At 48.8% G+C, this 23364-nt stretch overlaps 1 protein-coding gene across 1 annotated transcript in view; it reads left to right on the top strand.

Annotated features, from left to right (window-relative positions):
* The first annotated feature begins 16524 nt into the window (after window positions 1-16524).
* RSPO4 (R-spondin 4) overlaps window positions 16525-23364 on the top strand; it is a 33670-nt gene continuing 26830 nt past the window's right edge. The window contains exon 1 of the mRNA XM_045833703.1: window positions 16525-16603. Coding sequence (XP_045689659.1) covers window positions 16525-16603 — 79 coding nt within the window. The remainder of the gene's footprint in view (window positions 16604-23364) is intronic.

The raw sequence follows: 23364 nt of genomic DNA, 5'->3' as shown, positions 1-23364 counted from the left end.
GCAGATGAAGGGAGGGGACAGGGAAGACCTGGCTGGATCCCTGAGAGGGGACAGAGGGAATGAGGGCACTAGCAATGGGTGTGGGATCCCAGAGGTGGGATTTAGTCTCATTCTGGGCCATGAGCAGTCACCCCTCCACCTTAGAAAAGACAAACCAAAAAAATGGACATGGAGAAAACAGGGAAAGTGGGGCCCAGTGGTTTCCTGCTGATGCCTAAGACCACCAAGAGCCCCCCACATCCAATCTCCATTTCTACTGGATAATATTAATATATCCCCTGACTTTTAACAGAATGGATGGCTGCCCTGCCAAATATTACATTTCCCAGCCTCCTTTGCTGACCAATCCCACTGGCTAGAATGTGGATGTGTTGGTGACTGTCTGGGGCAGTCCCCTAGGAGCTGTGGAGCTGCCAGATGGGAAGAGTCCTGAACCGTGAAGACATTCCACCAGGCTGCACTGCTCACATCTGGGCTGCTGTGGGAGAGAGCTACACCTGTACCATACTTAAATCGTTTTTACACCAAACCTAGTCACCCAAGTGAGCAGGCCTCCCACTGCCAGCTAGTCATACTTTCTCTGCAAGTCAGTCACTCTCCCAGTTCTTCTCCTTTGTGGCATTGCTTGCAACTGTTTGTCCACTGCCTTCCTTCCTCCCCCAGCCCCTGACCAACCCGACTATCGACTATCGACTCCAGGAGGGCAACTCACAGTTAAATAGAGGACAGCACAGGGCCTGAGGCAAGAGGCCCAGAGTGTGCAGACAAAGTCTCTGCTTTGGAGGCACAATCAGCAAGAAAATAAATTAATCAGGTCATTTTAGATGGTGGGAAATGGTGTAAAGAGGATGAAGAGGTGGGGAGGAGCATGGAGGTATGGGACAGGGAGTTTAGGGAAGATGAGAATGAGCTCCCAAGGGAGATCTGGAGAACGCTCCAGGCAGAGGGAACAGCAAGAGCTAACACCCTGAGATGGTAATGAGTGGGCATGTTTGAAGAACAGGAAGGAGACCTGTGGCCTGGGGCAGAGAGGCGGGGTGGAGATTAGGAGCTGTGCGCTTTGTGGGCAGTGATAAGGTAAAGAGAGAACAAGGGAAAGCCTTGGGCAGGTTTTAAGCCAGGGAGGGGATGACCTGGTTTTCTTTATAACAAGAGCCCTTAGGCTTCTGGGGCTGGGGCAAGGGTAGGAAGCAGGGGCAAAACCAAAAGTCAATTTGGGAGACTTTTAAATGCATCCAGACAGGAGGTGCTTGGGGCTTGGTCCAGGCAGACAGTCACGGGAGTCATGGGGAGAAAGGGACTCAGTTTGAGGGCTATTTTGCAGGTGAAATTGATTGGGTATGGTAATGACCTCAGCAGATCTGGAAATAAGAATTCAAGGGCAAGTTGGTTACCTGAGAGCTGATCCCAGGACACCAGAAAGCAAGGAAGTAAAAAGGAAGACAGGGAAGGGAAAGAAGCAAATATAAGGAGTGGTGAGGATCAAGTTCGACAGCTGAGCTTCCATCCCACTGGGAACTCTGGAGGCAGAGTCGTCCCACCCATGGGACAACATAGCTGGGGGGCTCATCCACCAGCTCCCAGATTATTGGCTGAGGGTTATTCCTGGGAGGTGTTAACTCACCAGCAGTCCGGGTGCCGAGGACTCTGTTGGAGTCCCGGGTTCTGGCCAGCAAGTACCTGAATGGCGAATGCCAAGATGGGTGTGGGAAGGGCACCCACTGGTGGAGCTGGAGGTGGGGAGACTGGGGACTGAATAACTTTGTCAGCACCTCTTAGGAACTGAACTGATCAGAAGTCACAATGGATTAAAGGAGGACAGTGACAGCGTGGTGGGCGGTGGGGGGAGCCCTGGGATTAAGGAGCTGAGAATATTAGAGCGTTGGTACCTGTCACTTCCTCTTCAGCCCAGTTTTGGCTGAGCCAGCTGGGAGGAAATGGCTGAGGACTTGGGAGACTGGTAGAGGCCGTGAATCCTGTGGGTCCTTAGGAGTGGGAGGCAGAGGCCAGAGAAGACAGGGGAACTCAGGGAGCTAGGGCTCCAGAGCTGAAGGCATCCAGACCTCTCTGGGTACTGCATACTCTCTGGGACTTCCATTTCCCCACCTGTGAAATGGGCTGTTGTGAGAATTAAGGGGAGAGTGTGGAAGTTACCCAGAACTTCAGTCTTTCTAATGCCATCATCTGATCTTGTCCCTCCCCAGTCAGATGCCACTCAATGGCTTTCAGAGAAAGTTAGACACCTCCCACCCTCCCCCTAGCAAGCAGGGGTCCTGCCCATCTGTTACAGCCCAGGTCTCTGGCATCGGCCCTGTATCCCTGTGGGGAATTGATTCATTAATTCATCGATGAATGACTTATTTATCACCCCTACCAACCTCCTGGGGAATTCATTCAGACAAAGCCATATGTGCCCCAACCCCATGACCCTGTCACTGCTCTGTTCCTCTTCCCACAACCCTCCCACTCCCTCCACTCCAGCCACTCTAGCTCCCTTCCATGACCCCAAGTTTATTACTACCTCCAGGCCTGTGCCTTTGCTGTTCCCTCTGCCTGGCATGCTCTTCCTTGATCTCCACATCACTCCCTCCCTCAGGTCTCTGTTCAGGTCACCTTCCATAGAAGCCCTCACTGACCACCCTCATTGTTCCCTGTGCCCTCACCCAGCTCTAGTTCTCCTCACAGCACTTGCCTCACTAACAGCACACCCTACGTGTACGTGTTTCTCCGCTGTTCCTTGTCTCCCCTGCAGGACTGTACACTTCAGGAGGACCAGATCTGAATGTGTTGTGTTATTGGTTGAGTCCTCAGCCTGGGGACCAGTGCTCAGTAAGTATTTATTGAATGAATGAATGTTCAACTCCAGTGCGCCCTTGAGGACTCAGCTCAGACCAGCTCCTGCAGGCCTGTCTCCGGCACCTCCCCTTGGCTCCCACAACCCCTCCTACGAGCCTGAATGTTGGAATTCACCCAACTTTGTTGTGATCTCCTGCCTTCCTTCTGTCTCCTCATCAGGCAATGAGGGCCTTGTCTCTCTAACTCTCACCACCCCTGAGCACACAGTTGGTGATTGGTAATGAGTGAATCAATAAATTAATCAGTTAATCAACTGCTAGTTGCCAGAACTGGGATGGGGGACAAGAGGCAGGAAAATCTGGGGGCCTAGGATTTCTTACTCTACTTCATATGTAGTACTTTTCCTATCCCACAACCTGCACATAGTAGGGGTGCATATTTTTCAAACAAGTAATAATACCTAACACTTCTTGGGCACTTACTATGTGTCAGGAACAGTTCCAAGTGCTTTGCATGTATTAATTTATTCAACCTTCACAATAACTCAATTACCATGCCCATCTTACAGAGGAGGAAACTGAGGCTCAGAGGAGGTAGCAACTTGCCTGAGGTCACAAAAGTAGTAAGTGGTAGAACCAGGACTGAACCCAGGCAGTCCGACTCTGGCCTCCACACACCAGTAAGCTCTACTGCCTCTCAGCTGACAAACGTGGATGCAAGTAACACCAATGACAGCGACTACGATTATGTGCACCTGCTCAGTGTCAGGCCTTGGGCTGGGTGCTTTGCGGCCCCCTTGTCTTTTTGATCGAGAGTCTTCCTTTTGATACTGTCTCCATTTGATAGGAGAAAAGTGAAGCTCAGAATTAAGGACACACAGCAGGTAAGAGGCCCCTGGTCTCAGCTCCTTCCAGAGTGGAAACCATCAGAGGCCTGAACCTTGGCTTCTCTCCTCACCTTCCTGGACTCAATTCTCCTCCCCCTCCCCACCTCCACTGCCACCCTCGTGCAGATCCGGAGCCCAGGCTGGCCCCCAGACCCCTGCCCCCAGCCCACCAGAGACCTGCCGACCCCTCGCTAGGGCAACCTCTTTTTGTCCTTCCCTCTCTCCCCCAGCCAGTTACCAAGATCAATGTGATTGTGAACATATTTTGGCAATATTTTTACTGCTTTAAAAGGCTTTTCCCCCCCTTTGTTTGAAAGAGTGTTACAACTTCAACCACAGAGGGAAGAAAAACCCTACCCCAGCCGACCAGGGCTGCGAATGTAAAACCAAAAATGGCTCTATGGAATAATCAGAACTGAAAACCACCCAAACAATAGAATTCCTCTGAGTTCTGGCATCGGGAGGACTCGGATCTCTGAGGCTGCCCTGGGGTGGGGTTGGGGACTGTGCAAGCACAGGTGAGGAGGTGGGGTCTTGCTCCCCGTAAGGGGTTGTAAATACTGCTCTGATGCCTGGGCCTTCTTCAAGGGTGCTGAGAGAAGTTCTCTTTTCCATCGTTTTCTGGGTGATAACCTGAAGCCTGGGGAACTGGATTCATGCAGCGGGATCCAGGATGGGTCTATGGGTGGAGTTCCAGGTTAGAAGCCATATTGCAGGCTTCACCTGAGGCCAGAGCTAAGGCTTAGTATGAAACCAGGATCGCGAGTCAGTGTGGGGCCAGGGCTCTGAGTCTATAACAGGGATCAGGGCTCTATCTGCTCTGCCACAGGGTCAGGGCTCAGTCTGAGGCTGGAGCCAGGGCCTGGTATGAAACAACAGTCAGGGCTCTGATGGAAACCAAGATGGTGCCTTAGCCTGGGGTTCAGTCTACAAGTAAGAATGGGGTCGGAGCCCCACCTGGGACCAGGAGTATGCTTTGGTCTCCAGTCAGGGTCCAGTTTCAGTGTGTGATGAAGGAGCAAGGCTCCATCTACGATGAGTTCAGTCTGTTACCATGGTCAGGATTCACCCTGGACCATCAAATGACTGAAAGGGAGCTTACCACTTCCAGAAAGCGTGGGAGAGCCAGTTCAACTGCTAGGCCTCAGTTTCCTCTTCTAGAAACTGGGGATCACCCCTGTCCTGAATCCTTCCTTGGTTAAATGTTAGGCCAAATGCAACAATGGATGTCAGCAAACTTTCCAAACTGCAGGATGTTAGACAGATGTTTATATAAACGCTCCACGAAAACCCCAAAGAAGGCTCACTGTGGAAAAGTCCAAATGTCACCAAGCTCCTGCTCCATCTTCCACCCTAGTTTCTCATCCACTGGAAAACTAATAATAGCTAACAGCTACACAGCATGGCCTTGTGCCAGGTACTGTTCTAAGAGCTTCATGTAAATTTAATTTAATCCCCAAACAACCTTATGAAGCAGGTACTAATATTATCCCTGTTTTCAGAGGGGGAACTGAGGCACAGATTGGTCCAGTAATTTGATTAAAGTCACATTCTACAGGTAGGAAATCTCTGACTCAAATCCAGGCAGTTTGGCTCCCAAGTCTATGTTGAGTATAGGAACAGGGGGCAGAGGATGAGTCTGGGGGATTCTTCATGGAGCAGATGAATGGGGTGAGAGGTGCAAGTCAGCCATAGGCCCAGCAGCCTGCCTTTGCCCAGCAGGCTGAGTCTCTCCATGGACCCCACTCCCGCCTGGGGACGGACATGAAAGGCTGGGGGAGGAGTTGGCGGGTGGCATTAAGGCATCTCTTTAAACTTGTTTGTTTATGGAAAGAAATTTCAGGCCAGCTGCTGAAAACCTGTATTTTATGGGTAATTTTTCAATTTATTTCACACTGGTATTAAAAACAATAACCCAACCCACCATGGAGGCTGTGATTCCACTGCGGTTGGCGAGGGAGGGGATGGCTGGCTTGAAGCAGCTTCTTTGTTTGCCTGTGCACCCCAGGGACAAGGCTGCCTGCCTTCCCCTGGGAAAAACCAGACGAAGCGAGCAGTAGAGACAGGGCTGCAGAGGCTGTGATTTCAGAGGAGAATAAGATAAAGCCCAGTGGAGACAGTGGGGGGCGGGTTCTATACCTCTCTTTTATAGATGATGAAAAGTGTAGCACAGATGATGAAAACCACTCATGAGAACTTACTCTGGACTAGGTATTGTTTTTTACCTGCACAACCTCATAGCAGGGTCAGGAGAACTAATAAAATACTGTCTTGGTTTGGGGTTACCAAGGAGCAGACCCTGAGACAAAGATTTAAGTTCAAGTAGAGTATTTGAGAATTGATCCTGGGAAACATGGGGCTGAGAATATAGAGTGAAAGACGATGGGAAGGCAGCCCATAAAGGGTGGGTCACTGGGACAGTTACCTCTGGGGACACCTGGAGCTCAGCCCTGCTGGGAATTCTGGGAGGCTGAGTAGAACACCCCTGGGGCTCTCCCACTGGTTGGAGGAGTGAGTTGGGTTATCTCAGGATGTCTCCACTCTACTACTGAGTCCATCAGCCAGTTGTTCTCTTTATTATTATATTATTCAGTTTTATAATTCTATTTGGGTTTTTTATAACATATATCTTTGCTGAGATTTTTGACATTTCCATCTGCTTCAAGACAATTTATAATGTCTTGTCAAAGCAGTTTTATGATGGCTGCTGTAAAAGCTCTGTCAGATAATTCAACATTTGAGTCATCTTGATTTTGATTAGCATTGGTTGATGTTCTTTTTTCATTAAAATTATGGTTTTCTGGTTCTTGGTATGACAGGTAATTTTCTATATATCCTATACATTAGGGCTATCTTGTTAGGAAACTCCAGATCTTTCTTAAATCATTTGTTTTAGCAGGTAGTCTCACTGTTCAGGTGTAGCATGTAGGTTCTCACTTACTTTGGGTGGTTGTAGTTGCAATGCCAGTTTAGTTTCCAGACCCTGTGCAATGCTATGTTGGTCTTCTCTGTTCTTCTGGTGCTTCTGGGGCTATTACTATCCTGATACCAAAGCCAGAGAAGACAGTACAAAAAATATAGAGAAGCCAATATAATTCAGGAATAAAGATGCAAAATCTGTAACAAAATAGTAGCAAGTAGAATTCATAATATACAAAAAGAATTATACACCATGGCCAACTGGGGCTTAGTCCATGGGACTCTGTTTTGATATTTAAAAATCAATCAATGGAATACATCATATCTATAGTTTAAAGAAGAAAAACCACATGATTGTATCAATATATGCAAAGAAAGCATATGACAAAATTGAAATACTCATGATTTTAAAAAAACTTCAGAAAAATATCAGTAGAGAGGAAATTCCTCCACTTGATAAAGGGCAAACACCCACAGCTAACATTCTATGCAATGATGAAAGACTGAATGCTTTCCCATTAAGATCAAGAGCAAGTTGATGATATGTGCTCTCATCACTCTTACCCAGCATAGTGCCAGAAGTTCTAGCCAATGCAATAAGGCAGGAAAAGGAAATAAAACACACATAAATCAAAAAGAAAGAAAACTGTCCTTCTTTTCAGAAGTGATGTGATTTGCTATGTTTGAAAACACTGGAAATCTATAAAGATACTCCTTGAACTAATAAGTGAATTCAACAAGGTGACAGGATATAAGATCAATATATAAAAGTCAGTTATATTCTTATGTACTAGGATCTAACATATGGACAGCAAAATTAAAAATACATTCACAATGGCTTAGGAAAAGAAAAGGAAAACTTAGGTATAAATCTAATAAAACATACACAGACTTATATGCTGAAAGTGATAAAACACTGATTTAAAAAAAATAAAAGAAACTCTAAATAAGTGGAGAGCCATACCATGTTCATTGATTAGAAGGCTCAATATAGTTAAGACGTAAATTTCCCCAAACTGATATACATATTTAATGTAATTCTGATCAAATTCCCAATATGATTTGTTTAGATATAGACAAAATTATTATAAAATGTATATTAAATGGCAAAGAAACTAGAATAGCTAAAACAATTTTGAAAAAAATAAAATGGGCAGGATCAGTCTATCTGATTTCAAAACTGATTATAAAGCTACAGTAATCAAGACCCATGCCCATGGGTATGGGCAGACAGAACAACCGATAGCCTGTGGAGCAAGACAGATAACTCAGACACAGATGCACCTAAATATGCCCAATTAGTATTTGATAAAGAAGCAAAAGCAATTCCATAGAGGTAAGACAGCCTTTTCAACAAATTATACTGAAGCAACTGGCTATCCATAGGCAAACAAAACAAAACAAAACCCAAAACAAAAAGCATTGGCCTAAACCTGAGCCTTTTTTTTAATGTATTTTATTGATTATGCTATTACAGTTGTCCCATTTCCCCCCTTCTCTCCCCTCCACCCTGTACCCCCTCTCCCACCCACATTACCCCCCTTTAGTTCATGTCCATGTGTCATACTTATGAGTTCTTTAGCTTCTACATTTCCCGTACTATTCTTGCCCTCCCCCTATCTATTTTCAACCTACATTCTATGCTACTTATTCTCTATACCTTTTCCCCCCCTCTCCTCCTCCCACCCCCCCCTGCTGCTAGCCCTCCATGTGCCCTCCATTTCTGTGGTTCTGTTCCTGTTCTAGTTGTTTACTTAGTTTCTTTTGGTTTTGCTTTAGGTGTGGTTGTTAATAATTGCGAGTTTGCTGTCCTTTTACTATACATGTCTTTTCTTTATCTTCTTTTCTTAGATAAGTCCCTTTAGCATTTCATAAAATAAGGGCTTGGTGATAATGAACTCCTTTAACTTGACCTTATCTGAAAAGCACTTTATCTTCCCTTCCATTCTAAATGAGAGCTTTGCTGGATAGGGCAATCTGGGATGTAGGTCCTTGTCTTTCATGACTTGGAATATTTCTTTCCAGCCCCTTCTTGCCTGTAAGGTCTCTTTGGAGAAATCAGCTGGCAATCTGATGGGAACTCCTTTGTAGGTTACTGTCCCCTTATCTCTTGCTGCTTCTAGGATTCTCTCCTTCATTTTTACCTTGGCTAATGTAATTATGATGTGCCTTGGTGTGTTTCTTCTTGGGTCCAACTTCTTTGGGGCTCTCTGAGCTTCTTGAATTTCTTGGAAGACTGTTCCCTTTGCCAGATTGGGGAAGTTCTCCTTTATTGTTTGTTCAAATACGTGCTCAATCTGTTGCTTTTCTCCTTCCCCTTCTGGTACCCCTATAATTTGGATGTTGGAACGTTTAAAGGTGTCCTGGATGCTCTTAAGCTTTTCCTCGATTTTTTGAATTCTTATTTCATCATGCTTTCCTGCTTGGTTGATTCTATCTTCCTTCTGGTCCACTGTATTGTTTTGAGACTCAGATTCCTTCCTTTCACTATTGGCTCTCCTCCGCGTATCTTCCTGCATCTCTTTTATGGTAACCTGCATCCTTTCATCTAAATTGTGCCCAAAATCAACCAATTCTGTGAGCTTTCTGATCACCAGTGTTTTGAACTGTGCATCTGATAGATTGGCTATTTCTTAGTCGCTCAAAAGGATGAGTCCTGGGGGACTGATCTGTTCTGTTGGAAACAAATCTTATGTTTTTCCCTGTCTCTCCATTTTTTTTTTTTCTGGTCTGGTAGCTCTTGTTACGGTGGGGGGTGGAGCCTTAGGTGTTCATTGGGGCTGGGCACCCCAGTCGCTAGATTGTGACGTTATATGTGGGGGCGGGGGCGGGAGCGGGAGGGAACAATGGCGGTAGTTCCGTTCTCCTGGGCTCAGACCCTTCTTTGGGATCCTGGGCTGCGAGCTCTGCCCTGGTCCACAATTGCTGCCTCACTGGGTCTGCCAGCCGCAGCTTGCGTACTCAGGGATCACCGCTGCGTTCTTGCGCCCCGGATGGCTGTTGTGCCAATTTCTAGCCAAATTTTCCCCGACCTCCGCACGCAGCCGACCTGCGCCAGTCCCACGCCCGCCCAGGTTGTCGTCCCCTACCAGTCTGGATGTACCGGTCTACTTCAACTTCTTGGCTGTCCGACTTCCATTCAGATAAATCCTCTATCAGTTCTGAGTGATATTCTATCTGTAAATTATTGTTGTTCTAATCTTGGATGTGCGAGGAGGTACGGTGCGTCCACCTATTCCTCCACCTTGCCAGAAGTCCAACCTGAGCCTTTATACAAAAATTAACACCAAAAAAAATGGATCACGGACTTGAATTTAAAGCTATATAACTTCTAGAGGGAAAAAAAAAGAGGAAAATCTTTGAGACTTGGGTCTAGGCAAATGTTCTTAAACTTGACACTAAAAATATGATCCATAAAGGGAAAACTTTATAGTGGACATCACCAAAATTAAAATCCTTTCCTCTGTGAAATATGCTGGTAAGAGTCTGGAAGGGCAAATTACAGACTAGGAGAAAATATTAGAAAATCATATATCCAATAAAAGACTTCTGTGTAGAATAAAGAACTTTTAAAATGCAACAGTATGACCAAATAATCCAATTAAAAATGTGCAAAGAGCCCTGGCTGGTGTGGCTCAGTGGGTTGAGCACCAGCCTGTGAACCAAAGGGTCACTGGTTCAATTCCCACTCAGGGCACATACCTGGATTGCAGGCCAGTTCCCCAGTAGGGGATGCACAAGAGGCAACCGCACATTGATGTTTCTTTCCATCTCTTTCTCCCTCCTTTCCCCTCTGTCTAAAAATAAATAAATAAATTTGTTTTTTATAAAAAGACATGCACAGATGCTTTGCTAAACAGAATATACAGAAATTTGTACACAAGTGTCCATAGTAGCTTTATTCTTAACAGCCCAAAACTAGAAGTTATCCAAATGCTTTCGATGGATGAATGGCTAAACAAAGTATTACACATCCACACCATGGACTACTACTCAGCAATGGAAAGCAACTATTAATGCATACAACAACTTGAATGAATCTCAAGAAAATTATGCTAAGTAAAGAAAGCCAGGACTTCCAGTCAAGATGGAGGCATAGGTAAATATGCTTTGCCTCCTCGCACAACCACAAAATGAATTACAACTAGACCTTAAAACAAATAACAGCTAGAACCATCAGAAAATTGAACTGTATGGAAGTCCGACAACCAAGGATTTAAAGAAGCCACATTCATCCAGATGAGTAGGAGGAGCAGAGAGGCAGAGATAGGTAGAAAGGCACCAAGGCGTGGTGTGGCATGGAGTGGTGGAGGCAGAATGGGAGGTCCCGCATTCACCTGCTGTTGATAAAAATCAGGAAGGAAATCTTGTGAGTGAGCGATCCCAGCCCCAGGCCAGACCACACAGCCCAGGGTTCTAGCACCAGGAAAATAAAGCCCCATAACTTCTGGCTATAAAAACCAGAGGGGGTTGGGGCAGCAGAAGAAACTGCTGGATTTTCAGGGAACTCTGCTTAAAGATCCCCATAGACTTAAAATGTATGCAGACCCACCACCTCTGGGATTCAGCTCCAGGGCAACAGCTGGAGGAGCACCGGTTATACAGGGTAAGTGCTGGCAAACTGCCAGAAGCCAGGCAATGGCAGTGTCCCCTCTCTGAGGCCTCCGCACACGCACAGCTACAAAGCATTAAAGGCTGGCAATTACGTAAGTCTCCACCCCACACAATTTACAGGTGCCTTTTCCATAATAAGCCATGCTACTAAGACAGGGAGTCAATGCAGCTCTACCTAATACATAGAAACAAACACAGGGAGGCTGCCAAATTGAAGAAACGAAGAAATACGGCCCATATGAAAGAACAGAACAAAGCCCCAGAAAAATAACTAAATGAAATGGAGATAACCAGCCAATCAGATGCAGAGTTCAAAACACTGGTGATCAAGATGCTCAAAGAACTCATTGAGTATGGCAATATCATAAAGGAAGAAATGAAGGTTACACTAAGTGAAATAAAGAAAAATCTACAGAGAACCAGCAGTGGAGAGGATGAAGCCAAGGTTCAAATAAACCATTTGGAACATAAGGAAGAAATAAGCATTCAACCAGAACAGCAAGAAGAAACAAGAATTAAAAAAAAAAATAACAAGGATGATATAAGGTCCCTCTGGGATATCTTCAAACGTATTAACATCCAAATCATAGGAATGCTAGAAAGAGCGGAAGGGCAAGAAATTTAAAACTTATTTGAAATGATAATGAAAGAAAATTTCCCTAATTTGGCCAATGAAATAGACATACAAGTCCAGGAAGCACAGAGAATCCCAATCAAGTTGGGCCCAAAGAGGACCACACCAAGACACATCATAATTAAAATGCCAAAGTTTAAAGATAAAGAGGGAATCTCAAAAGCAGCAAGAGAAAAGCAGAGAGTTACTTACAAAGGAGTTCCCATAAGACTGTCAGTTAATTTCTCAAAAGAAACTTTGCAGGCTGAAAGGGACTGGCAAGAAGTATTCAAAGTGATATAAAGCAAGGACCTACAACCTAGAATACTCTATCCAGCAAGGCTATCATTTAGAATGGAAGGCAAATAAAGTGCTTCCCAGACAAGATAAAGCTAAAAGAGTTCATCATCACCTAACCATTATTACATGAAATATTAAAGAAACTTATTTTTTAAAAAAAGATCAAAACTATGCACATTAAAATGGCAACAAATTCACAACTGTCAACAACCGAATCCAAAAAACCAAACAACTAGAGCAGAAACAGAATAGTAGGTATAGAGATTATTTGGAGGATTATCAGCTGGGAGAAGGAAGGAAAAAGAAGGAAAAGGCAGTGATTAAGAAGCATACTTCATAGGTACAAAATAGACAGGGAGAGGTTAACAACAGTATAGGAAATGGAGAAGCCAAAGAACTTATATGCACAACCTATGGACACAAACTAAGTGGGTTTGCTGGAGGGAATGAAGGGTACTAGGCAGATGGGGGCAAAGGAGGAAATATTGGGACAGCTATAATAGCATAATCAATAAAATATACTTAAAAAAAGAAAGCCAATCTCAAAAGGATACATACTGCATTATTCCATTGTAAAATATTTGTATAACAATATAATGATAGAGCTGGAGAACAGATTGGTGCCTGCCAGCGGTTAAGGTGGAGAGGAGGGTGTGGGTGAACTCACAAAGGGGCAGCATGAGGGAATGCTGTGGTGGTCCCATTTTAATGTGGCATTGGTCACACAGTTACACATGAGGTACAAATTGCATCCCAGAAAATGCTTCAATCCCTGGCAAACCAGTTGGTCATTCTAGCAGGGGCCATCTTGCAACCCTTGCAACTCTGAGGAGTTGGGCTTCACCTAGAAAAACTCGAGGTTCTCTGGTTGCTTAGGGAGAAGAGCTTGTAGGAGCTACTACAGAGACAGCACAGGTAGCAGCTGCTGCATGACTGGGGCAAGAATGAGTGTCCCAATGTGGCAGACTGGCCAGATGGTCCTCCAGAGCACATGGCTAGACTATATTTCTCAGCAACCCTTGCCGATAGGTGTGGCCACGTGACTGCATTCTGACCAATGGGATGTCAGAAAACATGATTTGTCCCTTCTATAGGTGGGCCTCTGTGCCCTGACCCTTCCACAGTGAGCTTTCATTCATGTACTGAGGAACACAGAGTACAAACTGCAAGGGACCTGAGTCCTCACAATCCAGCAAAGAAGGATTTGCTGATCGGAAACACACACTATGAGCGTCTTTCAGCCATTATACCCATTTTGATCTACTTATAACAGTTTCCAGTGGTTCCTTAACTGCTGTCCCTGGTGTACGCACCTCCTGGCAATGTCATTAGCATCACAGGCCCTGATGTCCTCCCTGGGTGCTTATATTGTGGGAGGAAGAGCAGAACAAACTGGAGCTCCCCCTATAAGCTACAGAGAACCCAAGACCCTCTGAGCACCTCAGGATGACATGGGCCCTGAGTTCTGGATACTGGAGCCCTAGAAATATCCAATTCTGAAAAGTCTGGAAGGGCTCTCAAAGAACGCAAAGTTCCAGCTGTGTCATTGAACAAATGGGGAAACTGAGCCCATGAGAGCAGGAGGTACTTGAAGTGCCACCAAGAATCAAGGAATAAATGAGTGCTCATTCATTCATTCATTTATTCATTCCACAAGTATTTATTAAGCACTTTATATGTCAGGCACAGGAATAAAACAGAAGATTTCTGCCATAGGGAAACTCACAAAAAACAAGTTACAAACGTGCACAGGAAAGATGATGCTTTGTGCTAGGGAGAACAGGCAGGATAGGGGACACAGGGAGCGGATGCTCTATTTTATCTGGAGTGGTCAGAGAGGGCCCTCTGACAAGGTGACCTTGAGTGGAGACAGGCCCTGGAGCTATCTGAGGAAGCATGTTCCAGGCAGGAGAACAGCAAAAGCCCTGCTAAGGACACCTGAAGGTAGAGTTTGAGGAACCGGAGAAGGGCTGAGTAGCTTGAGCAGAGGCAGTGGGAGGCCAAAGGGTAAGAGGCTACTGCCTGCAGAAATGGGGGCTGTTGAGTAGCCCTGGCCTCGGCACGACTCCCGATGTGCGCTGCTCCTCCCTGGCCCTGCTTACCTGGGGCTTCCTGTTCCAGGCCTGGGAGACTTCAGGACTGGGGTTGGTCGAGTAGTAGCTGACTTTCCAACTTTCTAAAGCCTGATCTTCCAGGGTCACCTCATTTCTCCAGATACCTGGATTTCATACGTAAGCTGGGAAACTCCTGCATCTGATGAAATTCATTCATTCACTTAATGAACATGCTGAGCACCTGTGTCTGGCATGTGCTGGGCTCCAGAGACCCAGATATGACCTCATCTCTGGTCTCAGAGAGTTAGCAAATTAGAGGAAAGCACAGACACACCCCTAGTTACCACCTGGTGTGATAAAAACTGTGATGAAGAGGCACTGAGCCTCAACTGAGAATCAGGGAAGGCTTCCTGGATGAGGGCGCATCCAGGACTGAGTCCCGAATGAGTCAATGGAGAAGGGCAATGAGATATGCAGACTGGCATTCCGTGGAGGGGCCACATAGGAAAGGCTTAGAGGAATGAGAGGCCCGGAGAGGTTCATGCCTTACTGCACGAGTTGGGATCTCTGGGGTTAAAGGTGTGAGGGGTGGGGAAGATGGAGATCAGAGAAGTCAGCACATGAGGACCTTGTGGGGCATGGTGGAGGGGACCATGCCAGGATACCTGCTCACACACCCCAGCTCTGGCCTAGAATCGCTGTATTGCCTGAGCTAGGCACGCCCCCCGCCCCCCCCCCCCGCGCCCCCGCTGCTGTCCAGAGGCCTCTGTGGCCCTATCTGTGAAATGGAGCTGTTTGGGCGGGATGGCTCTGACAGTCCACTAAAATCCTTAGGGTGCTGTCTGCCAGTGTCCGTGGAGGCCCACAGGAAGGCCAGCCAGAGCTGCCTCACTCTCTGTGTGTTTCCCTCCCCCTGACATGTCCTCCAATGTCCTCATTGTGCTGGGGGACCACCTCAGGGTGGGGAAAACGGGCTACAGAAGAAATCAGCATTTACTTTTCTTTCTGATCAAACCACACACATAAGAAAAAGGGATGTTAATTGTTCAGTAGATTCTTCTGTGTCCCAAGTAGTGGCTAAGAAGGCAGGCACTGAACCCAGATAGCCGTCTGACCCGCTGTGTGGCTGTAGGCAAGTTGCTGGGCCTCTCTGAACTTCCCTTTCCTCCCCTGTGAAGTGGGCTAATCAGAATAGAACCTGACTGGCTGTTTTCAAGATTCTAGTGCATGTAAAGTGCTTAACAAAACACCAAGCACATAGGCCTCAAAAAGTAGCATTATTATTATTGTTACTGTTTTTAGTAGGTAGGAGTGTGCTATTTGTTGGGTGGGAGCAGGGATTTGGCTCTGAAAGGGTTAAAACAGGACCAGCTGCTCACAGTCCCACATATAAGGTTGGAGGGAACACAGTCCAGGTCCCCAGCCCCTTCACTATAGAATTGATGAGGTGCTGGTTACTTGGAGTCAAAGATTTGGGGCTTCCAGCAGGCTGTGCAGGAAAAACTCAGTGTCAGTGGCCAGAAAGGACTTAGGACTCTTTTGAAAGAGCCAGAGCAGAAAGAAACAGGGCCAGACAGCAGGGCTTAAGTGCATACCCCCATCCTGCAGGTGGAGAGCAAGGAGATGGGCACCAGGAAAGGGAAAATGGAGCGCCAGAGGGCCAGCCAGGTGGAGACACAGGCAGTGAGCACCAGGGAGACGGAGAACATTCAGCAAGAGAGAAATTAAGAAGGCTACAGTGGGGTCGAGGAAAGAGGTATCAGAGGAGGAGAACCAGAGACAGAAAGAGAAAAACAGAGGAAAGCGTGGGAGAAAGAAACAGAAAATCAGAGGAGGGAGTGGGGTAACGGGAGGTGGTGAGAACGGAGGGATGGGGGTCACAGGGCACCAGGGAGTCTGCATCTGCGCGCGTGTGTACCTGCGTCAGGAGCAGATACGTGAGTAGGACGTTGTAGGGGTGGGAACGACACCAAACCAGGGACTGTGGGACAGTCCGGCCACCTGACTCCGAGCCGGAGACCCCACCCCGCCCCCACCCGGTTCCCACCCTGCTCCCACCCAGCTCCAACTCTTAGGGCGTGCACCGCCCAGGGTGGGTTAACGTGCCGCCCGCGCTGGCTCCTCCCCACCAGGGCAGTGTCCCTGCTCTGCAGACGCCCTCACTCGACCTGGCGGCCGGCCCCTGGGCGGACGGCGGGTCCGGAGAGCCTGCAGCAGCCCCCGCTCTCGCCGCGCCGCCCGCCGTCGGGTTCCCGCCAGGCTGTTGCGCCTCCCTGGGAGTCTCCGTGGACGCCACCTGGGTGCCAGGAGCCCCGCGCACCCGCTGGGACCAGGCTGCCCAGATGCGGGTGCCACTCTGCTTGTTGCTGCTCGTCGCCCACACCGCGGACATGCTCCCCCTAAACCGAAGGAAAAAGCAAGGTACGAGGGGCACTCTGCTGGGCAGGGTGGCCCGGCAGGTACAGCAGGGCAGGCAGGAGGATGACCCTTGGGGCATCTGCCCAGTGCCCTCCGGCTATTGACTCCTCCGGACAGGTGTCAGTCCCACTTTACAGATGGGGAGACTGAGGCCTGGGGACACCCATTTCACAAGATAGACCAAGGAGGCTCTCCCAGGAGGGGAGGGACCGGCAGGGCTCTCTGTCTCTCGCTGCCCCCACTCCTCATAGTAGCATCACCGCTAGGAGCAAGGAGAGTGGCTGTGTGCAAAGACAGCAAGCCTCGGGTGCTGGGCTGGAGGGCACTGGGACTAGGGCAAGGAGTTAGTGGCTTAGAAACCATCCTAAACATTCAGGGTAAGCCAGGAGGTGACGTGAAGATCGTGGGCTGGCGCAGGGTAGGAATCCCCAATCCCATCACCTACCCTGGCTCCCTGTGCCTCTTGGGCCAAGTCAGTGATCTTTGGTGCCCCCTTCCCCATCAGGATGAGGGCATGAGGTTCACGAACTCGTGGAGACCGGAGACCTGAATTCGAGCCTGTTCATTCTGGGAATGACCTGGAAGACGTCTCTCCCTTCCAAGAGCCTGTGTTGTTTTTTTATCTTGACCCCCTAGGGCCACTAGAAAGATGAACCAAGGTTCACACTAAGAATGTACCTGGGGCACAAAACCAGGGCCCCTTGCACCCTTACGTCAGGGTCTCATGCCACTGCCCCTCACTGTGAGAGGCAGAACATCCTCAGGAGGTGGGTTTGAGGCTGTCCCTGCAGAACCGGGCCTGGCAGAGCCCGAGAGTGGAGGAGGGCGGGCAAGTTTGCACCTGTGCCAGGTGCCCTTCAACCTCTGTGTGCAGGTCGGACACTAAGGGGACCCCCACTACCTCCTCATGGCTTGGCAGCTGTCTTATTTCATAAAGCTGGATGCCAAGTTTCGGGCAGGTTAGGTAACTTTGCTGAGTTGTCCAACAGGTGAATGGAAAACCGGTGTCTTCTTTCTCCAGCTCTGGCGTTAGGTCTGAGCAAGACTCCGTGGGAATGAGAACGAGAGTCTGCCCTCTGGTCTTCTAGTCCATTTCAGTGAATGGCCCCACCTGTGGACGCAGTTACTCCGGGAGTGGAGCAGGAAGCCGAAAGGGGCTGTGGGAGAATGGGAGGTGGGGCTGGGTGGGGCTGGGTGGGGCCGGGAAACTGTGGCCTGAGGGCTCCAAGGCCTCAGGGAGCAGGGAGGTGGGTGGGCTTCTAGTGAGGGGAGGGGTGAGGGGCCCCCAGGGCACTCCTCTGCAACTGGCCCTGATACTGTGGCTCAGGGTGGGCTCTGGAGTCAGCCTGCCTGGGTGCAAACTCCAGTGTCCCCAGTTACTAGCTGGGTGACCTTGGGAAAGTCACTTTGCCTCTCTGAGCTTTGGTTTTCCATTTTAAGGATCTTTTAGGAGATCTCTAAGATCTTTATTAGTTCTAGAAAAAAAACCCTCATTGACTCCTCTGTAAAATAGAAATAGTAATCTTGGGTAGGCAACTCACAGGGCAGATGTGGATAAACTGAATGAGTTAATGGGTTTGTCAAGTGAGTAGCGGAGCCCATAGGCCCCTGATATTAGTCATTCTCATTTCCTGTCCATAATGTTCTTGGCTACTCACAGCGGCCTAGCAGAGGGAAGGGGAGACACTTATTTTCTGCGTGCGGAAACTGAGTCTCAGAGAGGGAAACTGCTTGTCCAAGGTTGCACAGCATGTAAGTAGCAAAGCAGGCTGGAATCCCAATCGGTCCGACAGGACACAGGTGTCTCCTGAGCTGTGCTGGTCTTCCCTTCTCAGAGCTTCAGTTTTCCCATCTGAAGAGAAGCTGGTTTAGAAGCTATTTAAGATGTTTCTAAGTTCTAAAAAGACACACACACACACACAGAAGACCAAGAAAGAAAAAATTCCAGTCCCTCCCCCCATTCCCGTTGCTCAGTGAGGAAATTGGGCACGGCTGTTCCTGACACTGCCCCAGCTTGGTGAGGGGGTCCTCCGTGCCCCTCCCCACGGTGGTTGATCTCTTGCATCTGGGACACACGCATGCCCAGCCCAGCACCTTCGGAGAGAGGCTGTGGCTCCACTCACCTCCAGGTGCAATGGAGGCAGCCTTGGATTTCAGTCCCACCCCCGACCCCTTTGTACTGAGTGGCTTTGGGTGAGTGGATTTCCCCCACTCCTACCCACAGCCTCGGTTTCCCAGTTAGCACTGGGGGGTGTGTGGAGGCCGAAAGTTCTTCCTATCGCATATTCTGCAAGGTAGTCATAGGAGCCCTGGCCATATAGGTTTGGGAAAGGCTGGGTTTAGATTTCTGGACTGTGTGACTTACAAGAGCGTTTGCGGGGAAGAGGTGAGGACAGAGAGCAGGGCCTTCCCCAAACTCACCTCACCTCAGCCACCATTTCTTTCATAAGCTAGCTGCTTGGAAAATCCCACACGAGATCCCTGAGGGTCTTACCAGCTTTGGCATCCTGCTCTAACACTGGCAGGAAAACATGTCCTGAAGGCTCCTGGGTATTGGCGGTGCTTCCTTCCCTCATTCATTCATTCACTCATTCATTCGCATGCTCGTTCAGCAAATGTTACAGGGTAGTTTCTAGGCCAGGCCCTGTGTTTGGAGCCTTGAGGCTGCCAAGGTGAACAGACCTGGGGCCTGATGCCCCTGAGGAGCTGCCAGTGCGAAGGGATGCTGCCCACCTGCCCTCCCCCAGCCCGCCCTCCAAGTTCAGTCCTTGGCCCCGGCCTTCGGCCTACCCTGCAAGGTCAGGAGGAGCAACTCGCTGGGCGCAGTGGCCGCCCAGTCTGAGCCACCACTACAGGGCCCTGCCCCCACAGACCCACGCTTCCGCGGGCTCCAGCGTCACTGTTTCTTGATGAAACCCAATTTTTCTGTTCCTAAGACAAGAAAGAATGAAAGAAAAGGCTTGAGAAAGGTTCTTGGATCTCAAATGTCTATTACAAAACAGCATTTTGATTAATTAAATATAAACGAATCAGAACCAGATGGGGACATTTCTCTGAAAACATGCCGGGATGTCCTGGCTGTAGGACACTTGGACAGACCGAGGGGCTCTGATTGGCAACCCCCACCCCGACACAGAGATTCACTAGGCAAAGAGGAGAAGACAGGCTGACGTTGGCTTTCCCTGACTGACGCAGACACTGGCCTGCAGTGTCCACAGCGTTATGGATGGGACAAGACGAATTCACATGGACTGTCGAGTCCTGTGGAGGAAAAGGGGTGACACAGCCACTCTCTCAAGAAGAGAGCACCCTGACCCTTGCCTTGACAAGCTTTTATTGGCTAATAGCATACACAAAGGTTTTCATTTATTATACTTCAGCTTGCTTTAGGTAATTACTTTTTACAGATAACAAAGGAAAGGATGGTACTGATTACTTCTTACAGATTAACAAGGGAAAAATGTGGCAAATGCAAGGGAACGATAAGAGGAACAGGTCTGGTTACACTTCAGTCCTTGGGAGAATTAGCACAGACTTCAGGAAGTTACTTTAAAGATATGCAGTCAGCATTTGCTGCCTGAACTCAGGGTGAGAAAGTTTTAGCAAGAGCAAGTCACAAAGCAGCCTAGGTATAATGCAGGCCTGATTTCCCATGGGAGAACTTCTTCACAGACATGGTCCTGCGTGCTGACTCGCTTCCCACTGGTTTTCCATGTGGGTGCTGAGCTACATTTCCATGCCCTGCTAAGCGGTTCCCTACACCCGACGTCCCAGGCCTGGGGAGGAAGTGTAGTGGAGGCGAGAGTTCCTCACATTCCTATGGTGCTTTTAGACCCTTCTATACCAGAGACAATTAGGGTCAGAGGGAGGAGCTCTGGAATTCAGATAGCCCTGGGTTCAAATCCTAAACCTCCTCCTGCCCTAATGTGACTTCCTGGGCAGGCCGTGTGCCTTCTCTGACCCAGAGCTTCACATCTGTGAAATGGGAACCTACCTCTTTGGCAGTGGAGAAGATTCACCACAGTCCCAGAGGGTAGGTGCCCAAAGGCGTACAGTAGGTGCTTCATAAGAATCCAACTGTTTCCTCCTCCCATCTCCAAGCAGAGTGGAATGCTCCCAGGACTGGGGGGAGGGGAGACTCATGTGGGTTGAATCTCACCTCCTTCCCCTCCCCTCTTGAAGCCTCTTTCCTTTATTTGTAAAAGGACTGTGCCAGCGCCCATTCCAAAGGCTTGTTAGGCGGACTGAATGTAATCATTCTGTGCAAACTGTGAAGTCCCATGTGGACAGCCGGGCAGGCAGCACTGTCCCCTGTGCACAGACAAGGCTGAGACCCGGCAAGCAGGTACCAAGGCAGTGGCAGTGATGGGGATAACCAGACCTCTTGTCTCCTGATTGAGGCCATGGTCAGGCACAGAACGAGGTGTGTCCCCTTAACTGCTGGCATCCAGGTGAAACCAGCTGAAGGTGCAGGTCAGGGGCAGTGCTGGGAGGGGAAACAGGACTCCTAGAGTGCAGAGCAAGGGGCAGCGCCGGCACAGCGAGCGCTCAGGGAATGGCACTGTGCATCAGTAGAAGGCTACCTTGGGCGAGTCCCTCTGCCCCTCTGGGCTTGCTTTTCTTCATAAAATAGAGGCTGGTGGAGAAAGGGAAGCATGCACAGTATTGGCACACAATAGGTGCTCAATAAACTAAGCTCTGCTCACCTGCCCTCTCCCTCTGCAGCCAGTTTAAAGGAGATGCTGTTCTTACTTCACATGGCTCTCACCCCCACTTCCCTCTGCCATGGGTGGAAACCATCCAACCCTCACCCCGCCTCCAGAGGAGACCCTTGAGACCCCTTAGCAAGGGTGGGCCATGTGCGGGAGCTCTGCATACGGGCTGTGCATCCTCACTCTGTCTCACCTTGTGTTACACCCAAGTCTCAGACGAGGAGCTGAGGCTCAGGAAGGGAAAGTGATCTGTCTAGAAAGTGCCAACGTCTGAGCTGGGATGCAGACCCAGAGTTTTGGAGGCTCCAAAGCCTGTGCATAGAAATAGCAGTGAATCCTGTCAGTGACTCGCCAAGGACTGCAACTCAGAGGCATCTGAGAGGAGCCCCATCAGAGGGGTAGGATTTTGTCAGGTGGAGGTGGCAGCAGAGTAAAGGCTGGGGACTCCGGCAAGAGGAGGGGCGGCTGTGTCTAGGTGGAAAGGGTCCAGGGAGCTGTGTGGCCAGAGGAACTGAAGGTCAGATTGCAGCCAGGGCCGGAGTCAGTCACGGAGAGCCCTGGGATGCCACTTGCCTGTCACCGTAGTCACAAAGAAGTATTTATGGAGCCCTTCCTCTGGTTCAAGCCCTGGATTCAGTGTTGACAAGGGCAACAGAGATGTGTGCTACTGTCTCTGCTGTCAGGGGGCCCAGTGTCTCCTTGAGAAGCTAGATCTGTTGGAAGGGATGATGTAGACAGGATCCCGCCTCTCCTCCACCCAGCCTTGAGGGGCAGGTCCGTGGCAGCCCCAGCCTCAGCTAAGGAATCTGAGACCCCAAGACGGGACGTTGCTTGCTTTAGATGTCACATGGATTAGGTGACCTAACATATTTTACTCCCCTCCCTCTTCTTGTCTATCAGTCCTCTCTCTGTTTATTCATCCATCTTTCCAACCCTCCATTTAGTGAAAAAACTGAAGGTCATATTAATTCAAAGTTTTTCACACTCCTGATGAGGTTTTTTTTTTTCCTGGTGAGGCTTGCAACTCATCAGGAAATCAGGCAAATAAGTGTAGTAAAGCACAGCTAGCGTTCTAATGCAGTGGCATGGAAGCATACAAAACAGTGGAATGGGAAAGAATAGAATGAAATAGAGCGGGGTGGGCAGACACGTTTGTGAAGAGCCAGATACTCAATGTTGTAGGCTTTGCGGCCACGTGTGATCTGTCGCATTCTCTTCTTTGTCGTTTTGTTGTTGTTTACAGTGCTTTAAGAACATTGAACTATTCTGAGCTCGCAGTCCATACGGAAAACAGGCCAGAGGCCAGATTTGGCCCATAGTTTGCCAACCTCCATTTTAGAAAGTTTCAGAGTGCATCGCAAGTGTGAAGATGAATTATTATTTTGAGACTGTGTTAGAGTTCTCTTATACATGTGAGTGTGTGTGCCAGTGGATGAGTGTGCACGTGCATGCCTGTGCGAGTGTGGGTGTGCGTACACAGGGTGTGGGTATGAGTGTGTGTGTGCTCTGTGCACTGTGTGAACTGATACAAAAATGCTAATCTTCAGCATCGTTAAAAAGCATGGCTCAGCGGCGTCTGTGCGCTCCTTATGACGTCTCTGGGAGGCAAAGATCCTGGCATTGCAGAAGGGAGACTAAGGCCCGCTCGGTCACACAGCAAAACGCACGTGAGCCCAGGGGGTCCAGCTCCGGAGCTCCAAACGTGACACTGAGTTACAGTAATAAGCAGTGTCTGCCCAGGACACGTTTTACAGGTCCTCAGTTTCTAATGGCCCCGGATCTGGCAGCCATGTCCTTCTCAAGGTGTGCAGATTTTAGCCTTGGCAGGCGGAGTGATACATCAGGGCCCCTAAGGTTCTTCCGCTTCAGACGTCCCTGTGCGGCCAGTGAGTGCCAGCCACGTGTGCTCTTCGCCCACTGGTCCTCACACCAGCCGGGCTGGGTGGGCGTGGCTTCCCCTCTTCCCCCACCTAAGAGGAAGGCTGGTTCCAAGAGGGGAATAGGGTTGTGCAAGATCATCTAGCGCATGTGAGTGTGACCCAGGTCTTCCTG

Source organism: Phyllostomus hastatus, unplaced genomic scaffold (genome assembly GCF_019186645.2).
Source record: "Phyllostomus hastatus isolate PE091 unplaced genomic scaffold, TTU_PhHast_1.1 phas_contig_17, whole genome shotgun sequence".
Classification (NCBI taxonomy): domain Eukaryota; kingdom Metazoa; phylum Chordata; class Mammalia; order Chiroptera; family Phyllostomidae; genus Phyllostomus; species Phyllostomus hastatus.
The sequence above is the reverse complement of the archived record's forward strand: the minus strand, read 5'-3'. Positions and strand labels throughout refer to the sequence as shown.